The sequence below is a fragment of the Trichosurus vulpecula genome, chromosome 6, assembly GCF_011100635.1.
Source record: "Trichosurus vulpecula isolate mTriVul1 chromosome 6, mTriVul1.pri, whole genome shotgun sequence".
Taxonomy (NCBI): domain Eukaryota; kingdom Metazoa; phylum Chordata; class Mammalia; order Diprotodontia; family Phalangeridae; genus Trichosurus; species Trichosurus vulpecula.
Genome location: NC_050578.1, coordinates 159,058,705 through 159,075,800, shown reverse-complemented (window position 1 = coordinate 159,075,800; position 17,096 = coordinate 159,058,705). Strand labels below are relative to the sequence as shown.

The 17,096-nt window shown below is 35.0% G+C and overlaps 1 protein-coding gene across 1 annotated transcript in view; it reads right to left on the bottom strand.

Moving 5' to 3' along the window:
* The window catches only part of FRYL (FRY like transcription coactivator), a 315,130-nt gene that overhangs the window by 79,754 nt on the left and 218,280 nt on the right, over positions 1-17,096 (bottom strand). Inside the window, exons 28-36 of the mRNA XM_036763836.1 lie at positions 14,679-14,770; positions 10,030-10,202; positions 8,075-8,235; positions 7,123-7,233; positions 6,061-6,215; positions 5,645-5,744; positions 4,105-4,273; positions 2,908-3,167; positions 2,365-2,505 (exon numbers count right to left, since the gene is read on the bottom strand). Coding sequence (XP_036619731.1) covers positions 2,365-2,505; positions 2,908-3,167; positions 4,105-4,273; positions 5,645-5,744; positions 6,061-6,215; positions 7,123-7,233; positions 8,075-8,235; positions 10,030-10,202; positions 14,679-14,770 — 1,362 coding nt within the window. The remainder of the gene's footprint in view (positions 1-2,364; positions 2,506-2,907; positions 3,168-4,104; positions 4,274-5,644; positions 5,745-6,060; positions 6,216-7,122; positions 7,234-8,074; positions 8,236-10,029; positions 10,203-14,678; positions 14,771-17,096) is intronic.

The following is a 17,096-nucleotide window of genomic DNA, read 5'->3' as shown; positions in this document are numbered from 1 at the left end:
AGTTTCCTCTCTTCAATACACATCATAAATAATAAGGGCAATTTCTAAAACACTGCATTGATTATATGATTCCCCTGGGAGCCTAGGCTTACTGCCCTGATGCCCAAACGTCCACAGGGAACACTCTACTGCTCAAGACTCTACATCTTTTCCCCATTTTATCTAAACAAAACTGCTCTCTATTTCATAAAAGACTTTCCATTCTATTACAATTACTCTGTGCACATGCTATGCTCACTCTTTAGGCCTTTGTTTTTGTCTTTTCCCAACCCCAGAATTGTCTCTCTTCTTCCCTACCTATCCAAATCTTACCAAATAGTTACAGTGTACTTTAAATCCCACTGCTACAGAAAGCTTCCCCTGATACAACTATCAACTACTGCCATGTTCCTATCTTTGCACCTAAACCTAGCATGCAGTATATGCTACAGCAAATCATCATACTCAAGTTAATACTTTATTTTACACTATCTTGTACTGCTCTTTGACTTTTTTCACATGTGCCAGCAATGTCATTCCAAAAAAAAGTTATAACAGAAACATATCACTTCTGTCTTTGGTGTGTATTTCCACTATTCCCCTACAATACTAGGCTCCCTCATTCCTTGTTTAGGCCAGTATTGAACTTGCCTGCATCCAAAGAAATTCTTCTTATTAGCTAGCTGCGATTATTTCCCTGCTCATGTCCTTGTGTCTCAGATCCACCCCACACCCTGATAGCAGGCAGTGCAATAGAGCCCTGGACCCAGAGTCAGAAAGACCTGACTTTAAATCCAAACTCAGATACTTAGTAGCTGTGTAACCCTGGGCAAGTTACTCAACTCTGTTTGGCTGGGTTTTCTCACCTGTAAAATGTGGATGATAATAGCACCTACCTCCCAGGGTTGTTTGAGGATCAAAGGAGATAGTAATTATAAAGTGTTTGGAATTTAAAGGGTCTGGCACATAATAAATGCATGTTTCCTTCCTTCCTTCCTAAAACAAGCTCCTGCCTATATAAAAAATATCACTGACAGCAAACAACCTTTAGATCAGGTTCACTTTCGATGTTCTGATTCCTCCTGCCTATCTGGACCTCTGGTACAAACCTCAAATGACAACCTGGATTCCTGATCCTTCTGTAATTATCATTGACTCTTCAAGCCTTCCTGATGTCTGGCTACTCCTTGACCTCTTTATTCACCTCTTAAATTTGCAGTCAAGAATAGGGCACAAGAGATTATAATGAGTCGTGAGTGGCAGGAAAAAAAGGAATGGCCTCTCAGGCTGTTTTTATAGTACAGTGCCCAGAATGACCAAGATGATGGTTCTGAGCAGACTGCATTGGAAATTCTGGGCTTAATCTTGAGTGCCACACTTATGAAGGGCAATTTAATCTAAAAGAGCTCAGGGGAGAGCAACTGAAACGATAAGAGAATGTGCAATTATGTCATATGTAAATTAGAGGAAACTGATATTTCACATAAACAGTACAGCTGTCTTCAAGAGTTTGAGGGGTTATCATTTAGAAAAGAGACGTTACTACTGAAAGTGATTTCAAGGCAGTGAGGTGTCCTAGAAAGGGCTCAAATTATTCTTCCAATACTCACTGTGTGATATGGACAAATTACTAATCTCTTTGAGCCTCATTTTCCATCCCTATAAAAGGGGGATGACACTTGTGCCTCACAAAAGTTACCTCACACACAGCTGCTGGGAGGTTCCAATGCAGCACAAAGTGCTACATCAATGCCATAAATTATTATCATGACCAATTAGTTATACATCTAGACTTAGGCTATTCCCTTACATAGCACCACAGAAATGTTACAAGTAAGGGAAGAAGAGAGAGCAGAACAAAAATGGTGACTATAGGTTACACTTCCCCTGTGACCATTGAGAAGGAAAAGGTTTTGAAGACTGGACAACGAGCAGAGGACCAGCAACAAGGAGAGCTGAGGAGTGGTGTGTGGAGGGCACCAGCTCTGGGATCCTCAAATGTTGGTTAGAATCTTACTCTTACTAGCTGCTCACTTTGTGACCTCCACCTGCCAAACAAGGGGGCTTGGTGCAATGATGGTTAAAGTCCCTTCCAGCTCTAATTCTATGTTTTTTCTGGCTTATCCCCAAAAGTTGGAGGAATGGGTAGAAGCAAAAGGGCAGCCGACTTCAGCTCAAAGTACAAAAAAACGTCCTACGAGTCGGAGCTGCCTCAAAATGAAATGGCCTGTCTGAGAGAGTGGGTGAGGGGCTCGCCACCAGCAGGATCCCAGACTGGGGCCTCCCTGGTTCTCCTAACCCTGACGGCTCCTTTTCTGTGCTGCAGTGATGCTGCCCATGCATGGAGTGGGTGTTCAGAAGATCGCTGTTAAACTGAATACATACATAAGGCAAGAGGCTGGGTTCACTGTTCACTCCACAAATGCTGATCAAAAAGTGCAAAATTATTTTCAAATTCTTTGGCCAGCTGTCTGCTAGAGTGGTCCAAACATTCTCAATCTCTGACCATGCCAACTCGTCACCATACTATGAAACAAAATTAAGATACATTCATTATTAAGATTAAAAATGTAAAATAGAAAGACATGAAATGATTTTCTATTGAATTATTTTAAAAGGCTTTGACCAGGAAACATCACCATCTAAAGCTCATCAATATAGCTGCAATATTATGTTCAATTTCTTTGACAAATCAAATGAACACTCATTTCCTCCGTTACAATTTAAATATAAATTACAGCTATCATTCAGGGCCATAGCAGCCAGAAAAAGTGTCATTTCTAACAAACGAGAAATTTCTTGAAGAAAGCATTTATAATTTCACATTTGTCATACAAATTTATCTAGCACATTATCTATTCCAAACACATTAATGCCCCCAAACCAACTTTAATATTCTTTATAGCAATTGGCAAAAAACCATGTTACCTTTGCTGTCATGTACATTAGATTGTTCAAAACCATTGCTGTAGCCTGTGGTGACCCCCAACCTTCTCCTCGTAGCCAACGCCTGCTATTCACCATGAGCTCTCGGTCTTTTAAAGCTTCATCTTCATCTTCATCATGCCGCCTTATTGTTGGCAAAGGTTTTAAATCCACCAACTCTATATTGTTCATCCATGGTAACAAATAGTGCAACATTATTTGTCTCCCAGATGGATGAGCCGTTTGAATTCTCTGACTTATCTCTGTAAATAAATTTTAACAGTTCATCCTAAAAGAAACTGAACCTATTTGAATTTGCAAAATTATAGGTATTTAAAATGATCATTTCACCTTTCTATTCATTTAAGCTAAGTGATACAAGAAGGAAAAAATTAACAGCTAAAAATAAAGTTATAGTCTTCCTTGATGCCTGAGATATTTTTCAGTGCTTAAAAAGGAAACTTAATTGCATAATAGAAAAAAATAAGTCCTCATGCTTCCTCTCACAGGAGTTATTAAAGCAAAGGTTAGATGATAATTTGTCAGGGATACAATAAAAAGAAAATTCTTACACTGGCTTGGAGGCTATATAGAAGTTCCATCCAATTGTAAAGTGCTATAACTCTATGAATATAAGGTCTTTTCTTAAAGGGAAGAAAAAATAAGATCTTCAAGTAAAATGATGTTTCAAACTACTTAACTATTTAAGAGACTATAATTTAAATAATTTGTCTTCAAATTTAAAACATTTCAATATAGGCATATGAATTCCAACAGGTGAGTACTTTGGAGTACAGGCTAGATATTCTGATGTGTATTTAAATTTCTTCTTGAGGCTTAATTTTCACATTCAGCAGAAAAAAAGGCTGATGTATTCCTTCTAGGATGCTAGTTAAAGTTATTTCAACATGGATACAATAAACTTTGTGTCTACAAAAGTAACTCTGTGGCATCATAAAAAATTAATGATAGTATTTTTAGGAATTTAGTTAGGCTACTCAAAGTACTTTAATGGAAAACCTTTAAGAGACCAGTTGGTAGAGAAGTAAGTTGTCAGTGTCAGTCAAGGAATAATGTATATGTTTTTTAGATTGTCTTCAGTGTTTGGTGATTAATAGACAGGGAAAGGAATGGGACTGGGTGGGGGTGGGGTGAAATTTAAAATGTGTAAATATATCTTAACCAGTTAAATTTTCATACCTGAAAAGATAGCAAGGGTTAGTTCAGGATAAGTCCTTGCTAATTCCTCTGACAACTGATAATACGAAACAGAATATAGGTGTGGCAGAGGAGAGAGCTGACTGAGTACTCCATCAGTTCTATGAATCTCCAATTTGTGAGCGTAGCGAAACATCTTCGGTTCCAGAATCTACAGGAATAGAATTATAACAATTAAAGCTAAAATTTAGTGGTCTTTTTAATCTTAGTTAAAATTAATGTCTGCTTACAAAATCATCTCCCCAAGGAACACTCCTGGTTACAGAAGGTACAATAAAATATCTTCTAAGTGTTTTTTAATGTTGATTACTGCTTTAGAAAACATACGGAGGAAAAAATTCCTGTGGCTTTTTATATGAAATTATGCCAATCGACAATATAGTTTAGCACCAAGGCTTAAAATGTATGCAGAAGCTTGATATATAACTGCTCTTGAAACTTCTACCACTTTTTTCTCCTTCTTACAAAATAATTTTTTAAAAATTATCCTAAATAGTCATAGATAAAAAAATTAAACTACTACTACTACTACTACTTTTTCTCCTCCTCCTATTTCTCCTCCTAATACTAGCTAATTTTTATAATAGCACTTACTGGGTGTCAGGCACTGCACTAAGAGCTTCACAACTTATTTCATTTGATTCTCACAACAAATATGGGAGTTTAAGTGCTATCATTATCCACACTTGACAGATGAGGAAACTGAGGCCAACAGAGTTTAAGTGACTTGCCCATGGTCACATTGCTAGTAAGTGTCTGGGGTTAGATTTGAACACAGGTCTTCCTGACTCTAGGACTAGCATTCTATCCACTGCACCACCCAGTTGCCCCTTGAGTTCTAGTTTTAATAGTGATATGAAAAAGTTAAGCTCTAAAAGAAACCTGAAATTGACAAGAATGGCTATTTCCAGTTTAGCAAAAAGAACATGGTATGAAAATTATGTTTCTTCGAGCATTCCTTCTATTTCATGTAATTTGGAAATAAATTATGTTCTCCAAACCTAACATATCAGTTAAGAGCTTGTCACCTCATCCTATACTGCCAAAAACTGTTTTGGAGTAAATGAAAATGCTCCCTCAGAAAGCAAAACTTTAGTTTCATGAAAGTATTGCTTATTCATTTGAGAAAGATAATTTATAAAAGATTACTATAAAATAACTTTTCTCTTTACTCAAAAATACCATGCTACTCTTGAGGTAATTTAGGATATTGTAATCTAACATTAAATAAGATTTGAGAAGCAAATGGATTTTATAGAGCTCATAATTTTCAAAAAAGACTTCAAGTATATACATTTTAAGTTAGAAATGTGAATTCTATACAGTCAACTGAATTGGTGACATATTTTTGAATTTCAATGATCTATACTATCCTTTGTCCACTATTATTGATGATTAAAAGGTAACTCTTGTTATCATATAACTATTCTGAATACCAATGATATATGTTAAAAGAAGTAAAATAAATCACTTTGATCTGCTAGAAATAAAGTATGGGCTTAATTAAAAATTGTTTACGGACCTGTAATAATTGCATAGCAACTTCATAGATACCCCTTGAAGAATCAGCTGCTTTAAACAATATCAGGTTTAGGAGAGTCACGGTGTCACACTGGTAGTCCCTGGGAATAAATTTTACATATTCAGTAAATCACTTTAATTAATATATGGCTGTTTTCACAAGAGGCATTAATTATCTAGTATATGTTTTAGAATGTATTCCCAAAGATAGAGTCAGTGTCAGGTATGTTTTCTACACCTATATATTCTCTAATACTAAAAGAGATACAAGGGAAGTGCACTAGGAGCATGTTGTTTGGGGCAGAAATTAATATTGTAAGGCAGAAAAGAATACTCTACTATTACTAAACACAGTATTTCTGAAGAAAAGTGAAAGCAGCTTATATAAAGTAATGTCTAAATAAAATGATAAAAGACCTGTTTTGGAACACATTAGCTATAGCTTTAAAGCAGCCAGCTGCTACCCTCTTGGAACCCGTGTAACATCGATCCACAGCCCAATACATTAGATTGCTCTGGTCTGGGTTGAGCTCCAGTAATAGTGTAACTGCCTCACAGCCCAACTGATGAACCTAAAAAACAAATAAAAAACACCAGGAATAATGTAAAAATAGAGAAAATTTAATTTTTAGAAATGTTTTCACTAAAATAATATAAGGCATGTATTTACTGTATAATTAATTGTATAATTCCTCCCACCCCATTCCCAATTAAGCATATATGTAATCACTAAAAGAGGACACCAGAGAGTGAGGAGTTACTTAAATAAATTTGGGCTTGTAGTTCACAGGGTAAAAAAACCTCCTAGTTGTAAAGCTTTCCTCCCTGAAAGCTGCTCTGAAGGTGGTAAGACCAAATGAAAAAATGGGAGTAATTATTACTTTAAGCTGTCATTTACCTCTATAGCACTTTTTATAAAAACCTGTCAAGACAACTCTATTACAGCAATCAGAGGTAATATGTTGGGAAGGGAACATTATATATTTACTCCTCAAAACTGGAGACTATAAATGAATGGTAGTGTGAAGGTTGCAGGAATGCTATGGAAGGAAGGGAATTGGCAGTTGAGGGGAAACGGAGGCAGGGAATTGAATATACAAGTAAATATGTAAATTTACATATACAGTAAATATGGAAAACATTTTTATTATAGGAGATCAGATGTACTCTACAATGGTTTTTGACTTATCCAGTATACACTATTATCAGGCTGATAAAACATAAGAATTATTAAGCCCATTTTCATAATGTAAGGGAAGATGGCGTATCACAAATTAACAAATACTGTTTTAAGAACTAGAATCTAAGGTACTTCTGGACTACTTTTATATGGTATTCTCTTTCTGTATGTTTTAATTAAAATTCCATTTTTAATCATTTAGTAAATAGGGCTTTGATTAACTGGTTCATTCTAGAATCCTAAACTCCTTAAACAGTTCATAGTAAGTGCTAAAAAAAGACACAGCTTTCTGCTATTACCTTTTTGTCCAAAGAATCTAAAATATTATCCAGCCATTTGTATAAGTAGCCATCTGAAGAGAGTCCTACATTATCTGCAACAGGGCCACAACACAGAACAGCAGACATGGCCTTCAAAAATAAAATTAAAAACAGACATTCTAATAAATATTGCTGTTGAGAGATGTTGACTGAGTAAATTCATTCAGTTTTAATGCTTATGAATCTCAAATTTAAAAAATAGACATGTAATTATATTTGCACATGACGACAACCTATTAAGTAGAAAAAGTAAATGACATAGCACCAGATCAGTCAGTTTAAAAATCTAAAAATATTCCAAATGGATTAAAAATTAAAACATTAAGTTCCTATACACCAGACTTCAATGCAAAGATGGAAATAGGGTAGTATGGCAAAAAAAAACTTTTTAGATTTTTAAAATCTAATTTTTAAAAAAACGTTTTAGAGATAGGAAATAAAACAATGCCACAGGTTAACATGGTACACAGAAACCTTAATTCGATCCTTTATATAATACTTTCTCTGATTAAATAATTTGGAAATCTAGACACGGGGAATATCAAATCATTCCTGAATGAGAAATATAATAATGAGCTGTATGAATGAAATGCTATAAAAATTCAGAAATTCTGATTGGATGGAACAAGAGAAGGTTTCACAAAGGAGATACCTTTGTACTATATGTTGTTGTGATGAATGAGTACAAATTCAAAAGGAAAAGCTATGGGGTGAAGTGGAAGGAGTGGTCAATCCAGGTGACAGGAATATCATAAACAAAGTTATAGAAGTAGGAAAATGTTTGGATAAGAGCAAAAATTAGGTTGCGGTGCAGTGTACATGTAAGGGAGAAGTAAAAAAAATGGTTGCTAAGGTAAGCTGTAGTGCAATCGTGAAGGGGCTTAAATACCAAGCAAAATGCTCTAAGAAAAGTGAAATTGTAGGTAAATACCTTCAATGCGCAGTACTGATGTCTATTAATCTGCATGTTCCTATCACTGTATCTGTCCAAGGGAGTAAACATGATGCTAAAAGGACCTGCCCAATGACTGAACAACATGAAGAGACTGTGACGAAGGCTCTGCTGGGGAAAGATGCTTCTTCTCTGGTGAACTATAAAGAAAAGCAGCACAGAAGTATTTGAATTTTACCTTATTATCCTTGAAAGGTATTTGCAAACATAATAAAAATTTTAAATAAAACTTCAAATTTATATCATTTTCATTAAGGCAAACTTTCTATTTAATTTGTGCCAAGTAAAAAAGAGAGAATGATTATAGCACATGTTGTTGTGACATGACACATGACAACTTTTAAAGCAGCATTTCATGCTGGCAATGTGATGTATTTTAAAACAGGATGGAAACTGGTAGTCTGGGATACAGTTCCAACTATGACATTGACTAATTGTATAACCTTGGTAAAAATCACTTTACCCAAAGGGTCCTGAGTTTCCAGATCTACAAAATGAGAGAGTTGGACTAGGTGAGATGCTTCTAGCTCTAACAATCAATGATTCTATACTATAAGTTCTAGAACAGAATGTCTGGTTTCACAATAAAATTTAAATTTATCATGTAAGTTATCTAGTTATCCAATAGGAATAACATATCTTATTATGTGGACCCTACATACATATACATACAAACACACACACACACACGTGTGTGTGTGCGTGTGTGTGTGTGTGTGTGTGTACTTAAAAAGAAAAGAATCAAGAGCAGAGGGCATGTAATTTCGTTAGGGTAACTCCTGGTGAGAAAGTCCCCCTATCGATGCAGGTTAGCATTTTTTGGGGGAATTTAAAGTTTTAGTGAGTTGCCAAGGATATTAAGAAGTTAAGTCACTTGCCCAGAGTCATAAAGGCAGTAAGTATCAGAGGTAGGACTTAAAAACCCAGCTGTTGTGACTCTAGTGGTAGCTCTCAGATCTGTCTCTCTCTATATCTCGTTTCTATCTCTATTACATATTTATACAAGTATGTTGAAATTATCAATGAATTTTTAACTGGGACAATCAAAAAAAAATTCAATATATAGGTAATATCAAAACTTTATGGGTAGAGGTATTCTCTGAAAAGCTACAAGTCCTAAGTCTCTTATTATTATTATATCCTTATCACATCACTGTATCTCTATCATGCCATAAGCTTACTATTTGAATTTCAGAAATTAAACATCATTAAACCTACATGAGAAAGAGAATATGTATAGGTAGTCAAATCTGTAGCTAGGTAGAGAGAGAAAGAGAGAGAGAGCAACATCCTTGTCTTGAAAAAGTTGATAACCACTTTTTGAAGTAGAACTGATGCCCTAATAAAAATTTAATCATTAATAAGTCAGAAAAATTAATTCAAGTACTGTTTTAAAATTAAGTTTATATTTGTAATATGCCCCAAAATAATATTTAATATATTAGATATGATAAAAGGCCTTATAATTATTTGGAAAGCTATAAATATATGTTTTTAGAATTATATCGCTGCATTGGTATTATTCAGGAAGCTAGATATCCAATTTACTACTTCTTATTTTTTTAAGGTTGTTATTGATGACTGATACTAGTTCACTTTTCTCCCAAATGCCTTTCTCTAAAGTAAAGGGTGTCTTTCTTACTCTTCTTTCTTAACTTCCCTTTCGGGCACTCCTTTCTGCTGCCCAATATGTCTAGGACAAGTTTTCTCTAAGTATCCATTGTTGCTTGCCTTCAAATTTATCTCTGTCTTCATCTTCATGGAAAATGATAATGGGCACCAATTCAATGATTCTATAAATTCTTGCCACCTGTGCTTCTCTAATATCCTTTCCCAATATTTATATCTTGTCACTTTAAGTCACAATCTCATTGGAGCAGTGAAAGAAGAAATCATGAATGATCAATTAATGCTCTAAATATTGAAAATGATACCTGGAACATTCTGAATGATATTCGCCACTAAGGCACTAAAATGGCATCGTATATCCTTCAGTGTATCAGAGTCCTTTTCATTTTCTGCTTCTAGGAGTTGCCTAGTTAGATCTACGTACTCCAGCAAAGTGTTATTGAGGGAATGTGTTTCATTATCAAGGCCACCACTTGCACTGAAAATAAAAAAGGAAAATTATTAAGGAAATATAAAGTAAAAAAAATATGACAAATTTTCTAAAAGTCCTCTAAGAACAAAAATCAGAAGTATATTTGCTAAACTCTACAATGTTCCTATGCCAGAAGGACTGACAAAATATTAATATTTGAATATGTTGTCTGGTGTTTTATCAGGTAAACAAGTTGTTGATAAGGATATGTGGTTCTAAACTGAGCAAGTATATTTTATGAAAATGTAATGTTATAACATTAATTAGGAAATGACTCAATTTTATTTTAGTGGAGTTTTTTAAAATTACCTAAATATGGTGGTAAAATATTATATTTAAAAGCACAGTTATAAACTAATTCCTTCTCTTAGAGATTAAGCACTGTAAAAATAGAACTTTACATTCTTGAAGCACAACAACAAAGTATTCACGCTCTAATTTTATAATCTTGTTTAAAGAAATAAATACTTGTGAAGTCAAACTTAAATTATAATTAAAAGTTTTCTTTTGTGTTTTCTATACTTTCTGTTTTACTATTATGTCTGCATTCAATTTAATTATTATTACATTTTATTGTATTTCCTACAAGATACTATTTTTGATAAGCCTGGTCCTTGCTAGTAGTATGGGACCCAAATTCTTTTGCTAACAAAATAAATTTAAAAAAATAAACCCAATATTTGATTTTTTAAAAATACCAGTTCTGTGTTTTAACACAACTTGACTTGTATTACTTTCATTATTTTGTGAGACTTTAATTATCATGTGATATTTAAAAATACTGTTTTTGCCATGCTTATACCTTGGTAGAGTAAGAGACTGCTTTTTTAAAAAGAGCCCAAAGTGTACATTAATAGTCCCTGTGTGCTTTCATGTTTATGAATTGATGATCTTACATTTAATTATATATGATTCTGAGAAAAAACCATTTTAATAAGTCTGAACATTAGTAGTTTTTAAAAAAATAATAAATGTGATTTTCAATAGTTTAAACACAAAGCTGTTTTCAAATAACAGTCCTATAAAAAGTTGAAATTCATTATTTCGATGGATCTGTGAGCTCACTGATGTAAAAGCATCAGTTGGCTCCACAATTCACCCCATGTCACATTCTTGCTCTTCCCATAAATCCTCCACAGAAGGACTCAGGGGCTAGGCCTTCCTCTAAGTATTTTTATATTCTCTTATTAATGTAGCACTTAATGATATCTGTTTATCCCTCTTTCATTACACATAACTCCTTTTTCCAATCATGCCTTTCCAGTATAATCTATATCTTACATCACTCCTTATACACAAGGCCAAATTAGTGCATGATTTACATATAAAGGGTAATACCATAAACAAATTCAGAGAGCATGGAATAAGTTATTTGTTAGATCTATGGATAAGGGAAGAATTTAGGACCAAATCGTATGTGCCACTGCCTTCCTACACCTGACATACATTTATGTCTCCATTGTTCAAGTATCACAATTTTGATGCTTCAAAGATGGTATTGCTTCAGGATGAGCAACCATATATAATCACTGGAAGAATATAGTTGTTTAAAAAAACAGGTTTGCGTATTTGGGAACATCTTAAAGCTGTTGAAAGTGCTATTCCATCTTTCAAAAGTAATTTAGCCCACTCTCCTCCTCCTACAATTTTGGGTCTAGCTCACTGCCCCCCTAATGGGTTGTCCATCCAAATACATGTCACGGGGTGGCCAACAGACAATATTCATCAATTAATTTGTTTTGTTCCAACTGAGCCATTAGACTAATCATTCACGGATAAACATGGAACTCACTGACATAAGGTGTAACTATAATACATTTCTATGAACAGTTCAAACAGTATGATGTTAGTCATTCCACACGTAGAATGAAATTGGTGAGATGGTACATAAATAACTACTGATGTAATATTATTGATATGTCTTCTTTTGACTTTTTAAAAAGTTCATGTTAAGTCTATGGTATGTAATTAGATAAATCTGCTCCCATTTGGATTTGGATACTCTCTCCAAAGGTAAAGAAGGAGATACATCCCGTAACAGTTGAATATTTAGAAAGATATAATTCTATTCACTTAGATAAAAATCAAAATTGAATACAAAGCTGAGAAAAGACATGCAATTTATCTAAAAATGTTCAGGAGGACAAAAGAGGGGAATATGGTATAAAACCAACAAAGGCTAGAAAATGGCTAAGATATGTAAGATTAAAGTATAATTAACATGTTAATTGAATCACATCTGGCCTAGAGTATTACAGTGCACTCCTAAGTGGTCAGCCTAACTCAAATCACTCTCCACTTTGGTTCATCCTCCATACTGCTGCTAATGTGATTTTCCTTAAGTATTGATCTGACCACGTAACCTTCCTCCGCTATCAACTTCAGTGGCTCCCTGTTACCTCTAGAATGAAACATACATTTCTCTAAATTTTAAAGCCCTTTACAACCTTACCCCAATCTATCTTTTTTAGCCTAATTATATATTTCTCCTGCCTACTTGGCCTTTTTTCTATTCTTCACAGATATCCCTCCTTTTCCGTCTCTCTGCCTAGACACCAGCTGTCCAACATGCCTAGAATGTATTCTTCCTTTATTCCCCCCTCACGGAGTCCTCTCTTCTGTTAAGATGCAGCTCAAGAATTACCTTCTACATGAAGCCATACTTGACCCCCTCCCTGAATGGTTAATACCCTCCCTCTTAAATTATCTTGTAACTACTTTATTCTGTATATACCTGTATGACATTGACTCTCCCATTCGAATGTAAGCTCCTTGAAAGCAGGGATTGTAACACTAGTTCCTAACACAGCACCTGTTATGCAGTAGGCCCTTAATAAAAACATGTTGCTTAATTTATAATTCATAGAACAGTAGATTTAGAACTAGAATTGCTCTCAAGGTCATCTAGTCCAACATCCAGGCAGAAAAGGGAGCTGAACACAGGTGTTACCATAAATCCAGATGTCTAAGGTCTCTTCCAGTTCTACAAATCATTAATTTTGTGATTTTGAGTCATATCCAATAGTACTAGCTTCTTTGACCTGATCTGGGGTATTCTAGGAGGGAAGTGAAAGTGAATAGAGGAATCTGAGAGAAAATAAAGAGCTAGGAAGAGAAGACTAACTAATCATTCAAAATATGTTTTTAAGGTTACCACATTTATGATTACAGTCAGAATCCACTGACTGCCACATGTATAGTACAATAAGAAAAGTATTTCTTGAGTACCTGCTATGAATAAGGCACTGACTGGGTGATACAAAGAAGTACCAGAAATTACAAACTAATCCTAAAAGAAACTACCATCTAGAGTCTGAGAAATAATATATACATACATGATAAACTACATAACAACGGAATGCTAGATGGTAAATTCCAAGATGTCAGAATGTCTTAGTAGGACTTACACATAGTAGATGCTGATTGCAGAATAAAATAACAAGGAAAGACTATAAAAATGAAATCATAAAACACTATCAGTAAATGCTAAATGAAGGGGAAAAATAACGAGTGTGATGAATTCATAAGGAGAGACAATTCACTGGAAGGAGAGGCCAAGGATGATGTGTAATAACAACTTACATTTATATACTGAGAGTCTGTAATTTAGGGAGTCTTGTATAATTTTTATGTGACCATAATTAGGCTTTTTAATATTTGTCTAAATTGCAATGTTACTTAAAAAACAATGCACTTATGCCCATTGGATTATTTGTACCACTTCTCCCATCCTGCCATAGATGGTATGGTTAATTGACATTACTTTCACATTACTATTATACTAAAACTTGTAGTGTAGTAGGGTCATAAGCTTAAAGACTTAGAGCCAGAAGGAACCTCAGGGCCCATTTTATAGATGAGGACAATGCTGAGGCCCACCCAGGCAGGGTAAGTGACTTGCCCACATCATACAGGCAGTGAGCACCAAGGGCAGGATTTGAACACGGATTGTCTAACCCCAGAACAAATACACTTTCTACTAGAGCACTCTGCCTTCTGACTTCCTAAATAAGTATGGTTGTGATAACAACCAAGATAAGAAAAGATTCCTAGTAGCTTGAGATTTATAATAAAGAGCTATGTTTGTGCCTGAGGGCAGAAGCAGGAAATACCAGCAAAGCCAATGCAGACTCCTCACAATGAATTACTCCAAACAGCTGAAGAAGGCAGGTAGCCTCGAGAGATGGTGATTTCCCTCTCCTAGGAAATCTCTGGCCATTTGGCAGGCATGCTGTAGAGGGGGCTCCAGTTCAGGCATGGCTAGGATTTGGTGGCTTTTATGGTACCTTCTCATGCCAAGACACTGTAAGTCTGTGAGGCTTGTAACTGCTGCATTATTTGACTAGAACACAAATACTATTCTATAGAAGTAATGGAGATTGAGTTTCCTCAAGAAGTTTTTCATTTTTCTTTTTGTTGTTGTTACTGTTGTATTTCAAGAGAGAGTAATGCTCTATAGCATAAAATAAGTCCAATACCAACCTGTGGCTGATGACACCAGCATCTGCCAGCAGTTCAAATATCCGTACCAGCTGCACTCGCAAAATATCTCGACGCCTGCGCCGTTTCATGTTCTGTTCCACATAAAAAAGAATATACAAGATATATTAACATGTTGCACTGATATCTTACTTTTTAAATGAACTTTCAAGAATACAAAGGGTTTTCCTCACAAGAGTGTTGCTAACTGAGGGTTGTCTGAAATAGCTCAGCTCACTTGTACAAAACATCATTTTCAGCATTCTGCCAAAGTACAATATTGTCAATGAGGAGAAGGTAAGTAAACATACTGAGTTTTTATTTTATGGTAACTTCTGTGAAGAAAGTAAGCTTCTATATCTAGAGAGGCTACATGGTACAGTGGAATCAAAGGACCTGGGTTCAAATACGGTCTCTGCCTTGTACCTTGAATGATCACTCTTTGAACCTTTTTAACCATCCATAAAACAGGGTCAGGAGGTTGTGCAAGACAGTCTTGAAGCTTACTTCCACCTCTAGATCTATGCTCTTTTGGTCCAATTTTTATATTTGTTATGCCTTTAGTAGCAGCTAAAGAAATTGAAAAACTACGCAATAAATAGAAAAGAATGTACAAGGGTGCCCTGAGTTTCAAAGAAATCTGAGGAAAGGAGCAGGAACACGAACTCCAAGGGGACTCCAAGAAGTCCCCAAACTTCTGATAAGTCCATACCTAAAAACTATAGTACAGAGAAGCAGACCAAAAGAAAAGGCAAAAAGAGGCTTGGGCTTTTGCTGCTAATGATGTGAATAACCAGTTACCCATGACAGTTAAATGAACAAGAACACAGCATGTCCTAAAAGTCTTAGGGCAGTTGTATGCTATTAAAGCTTTAACTCAAGTATCTCTGGAGAAGCAGTGGAATATAACAGATGAAGTCAGGGTCTTAGAGGCAAGACAACTTGAGTTCCAGATCCCCTCTGTCTGGCACCTGTGACACTAGGCCTTAATCTCTTAGTGCCCTAGGCAGCTAGCTCTCTAAAAATATAAGCTGTAGAACAGATGGCGACCTGCCTTGGTATAAGCAGTTTTGCTCTTTGGGGATACCCTATAACAATGAAATCACAGGTCTAGTTAAAAAAAAAAAACCCAAACATTTAATTAGTACAAACTAGGTCAAAGGCACCATACGTAGGACACAAAGATAAAAAGAGTCCTTCCAAAAAAAAAAAAAAAGCCCATAGTCTAGTAGGGTGGACTGACAAGTACACAAATGTAATACAAAGAGTGTGGGAGTATATTTTATAAATATTTAATTTATTTTATAAAATAATTAATTTGGGATAAATTCTCTGACTTTGGGGGAGAAAGGGACTCATTTTAAAAGATTTTGTTCATTTTTTCTCTATTTCCTAGCACTGATAACATATAACAGGAGTTTTAATTTCATATTTTAAGCTATTAAAACTTTAAACTGCACTAAGACTTTTGGGACATCATCATTACAGAGAATAAAAGTTGTGCCGCTTAATTTATTCATACTCGCACTTCAAATCCTGAAACTTCCTGCTGCTAGGCAAGCACTGGCTAAAGTATGGCTAAGAACAATAGGTTTTAAGCTGCATCATTACTTTCTAATGAGTTATAAATTTAAGCTGAGAGTACAATAGTACTTCATTTAGAGTAACAGCTGCTAGAAAAATTAAGAAGAAAGTGCATTAAAGTTATGCTGTTGAAAATTTCTTCTCTATGTTAATTTTGTCCAATAGATACTTGGATGTTTGATTAATAATGACAATTTTATAATAAAAATCTCCCCCAACTTTAGTCTTCAAAGGATTAAGAGATAATAACTGTAGGGAGACAGGCCTGGTATATTCCCTGAGAAGCACCACTTAGTGCTCCAAACATTGAATGAGAAACAACTAAAGGTACAGATTTGAAAAATATTCTTTAAAAGTTCTTAACAAGTTCAACAGTAGATATAATGGCCTAATAAGTGAAAACCTTACCTCCCCCCCCCAATAACTGATTAAGAAACTGCTCCAAAACAAAATATTCATATATGGAAGAGACAGTTATCTCAACTAAAGTAGAGTTAGCGGACATGGAGTTAAAAATTCAGGTGCTTATCCAATATTATCTTTCCCAGAAAAGAGAGAAGAAATGAATATAACCCTTTAAAACAAGTGCCTTTCTCCTCAAAATCTGGCAGAGAAGTTACCCCAAATTGATGATTTGATAAAATACATGATATGTTTATGAAAAATATTCCCACGCTCTTTGACTTATCATTGTTAACGTACATGTCACCCCCACTGCTAGACTATGGGCTCCTCGATGGCAAGGATTATACTCTCTTCGTCTTTGTATTCACCAGCATGTCTCAAAAGTCTTAGTGAAGTTTTAAGCTACATTTTTTTTTTCTTAACTGGACTAGT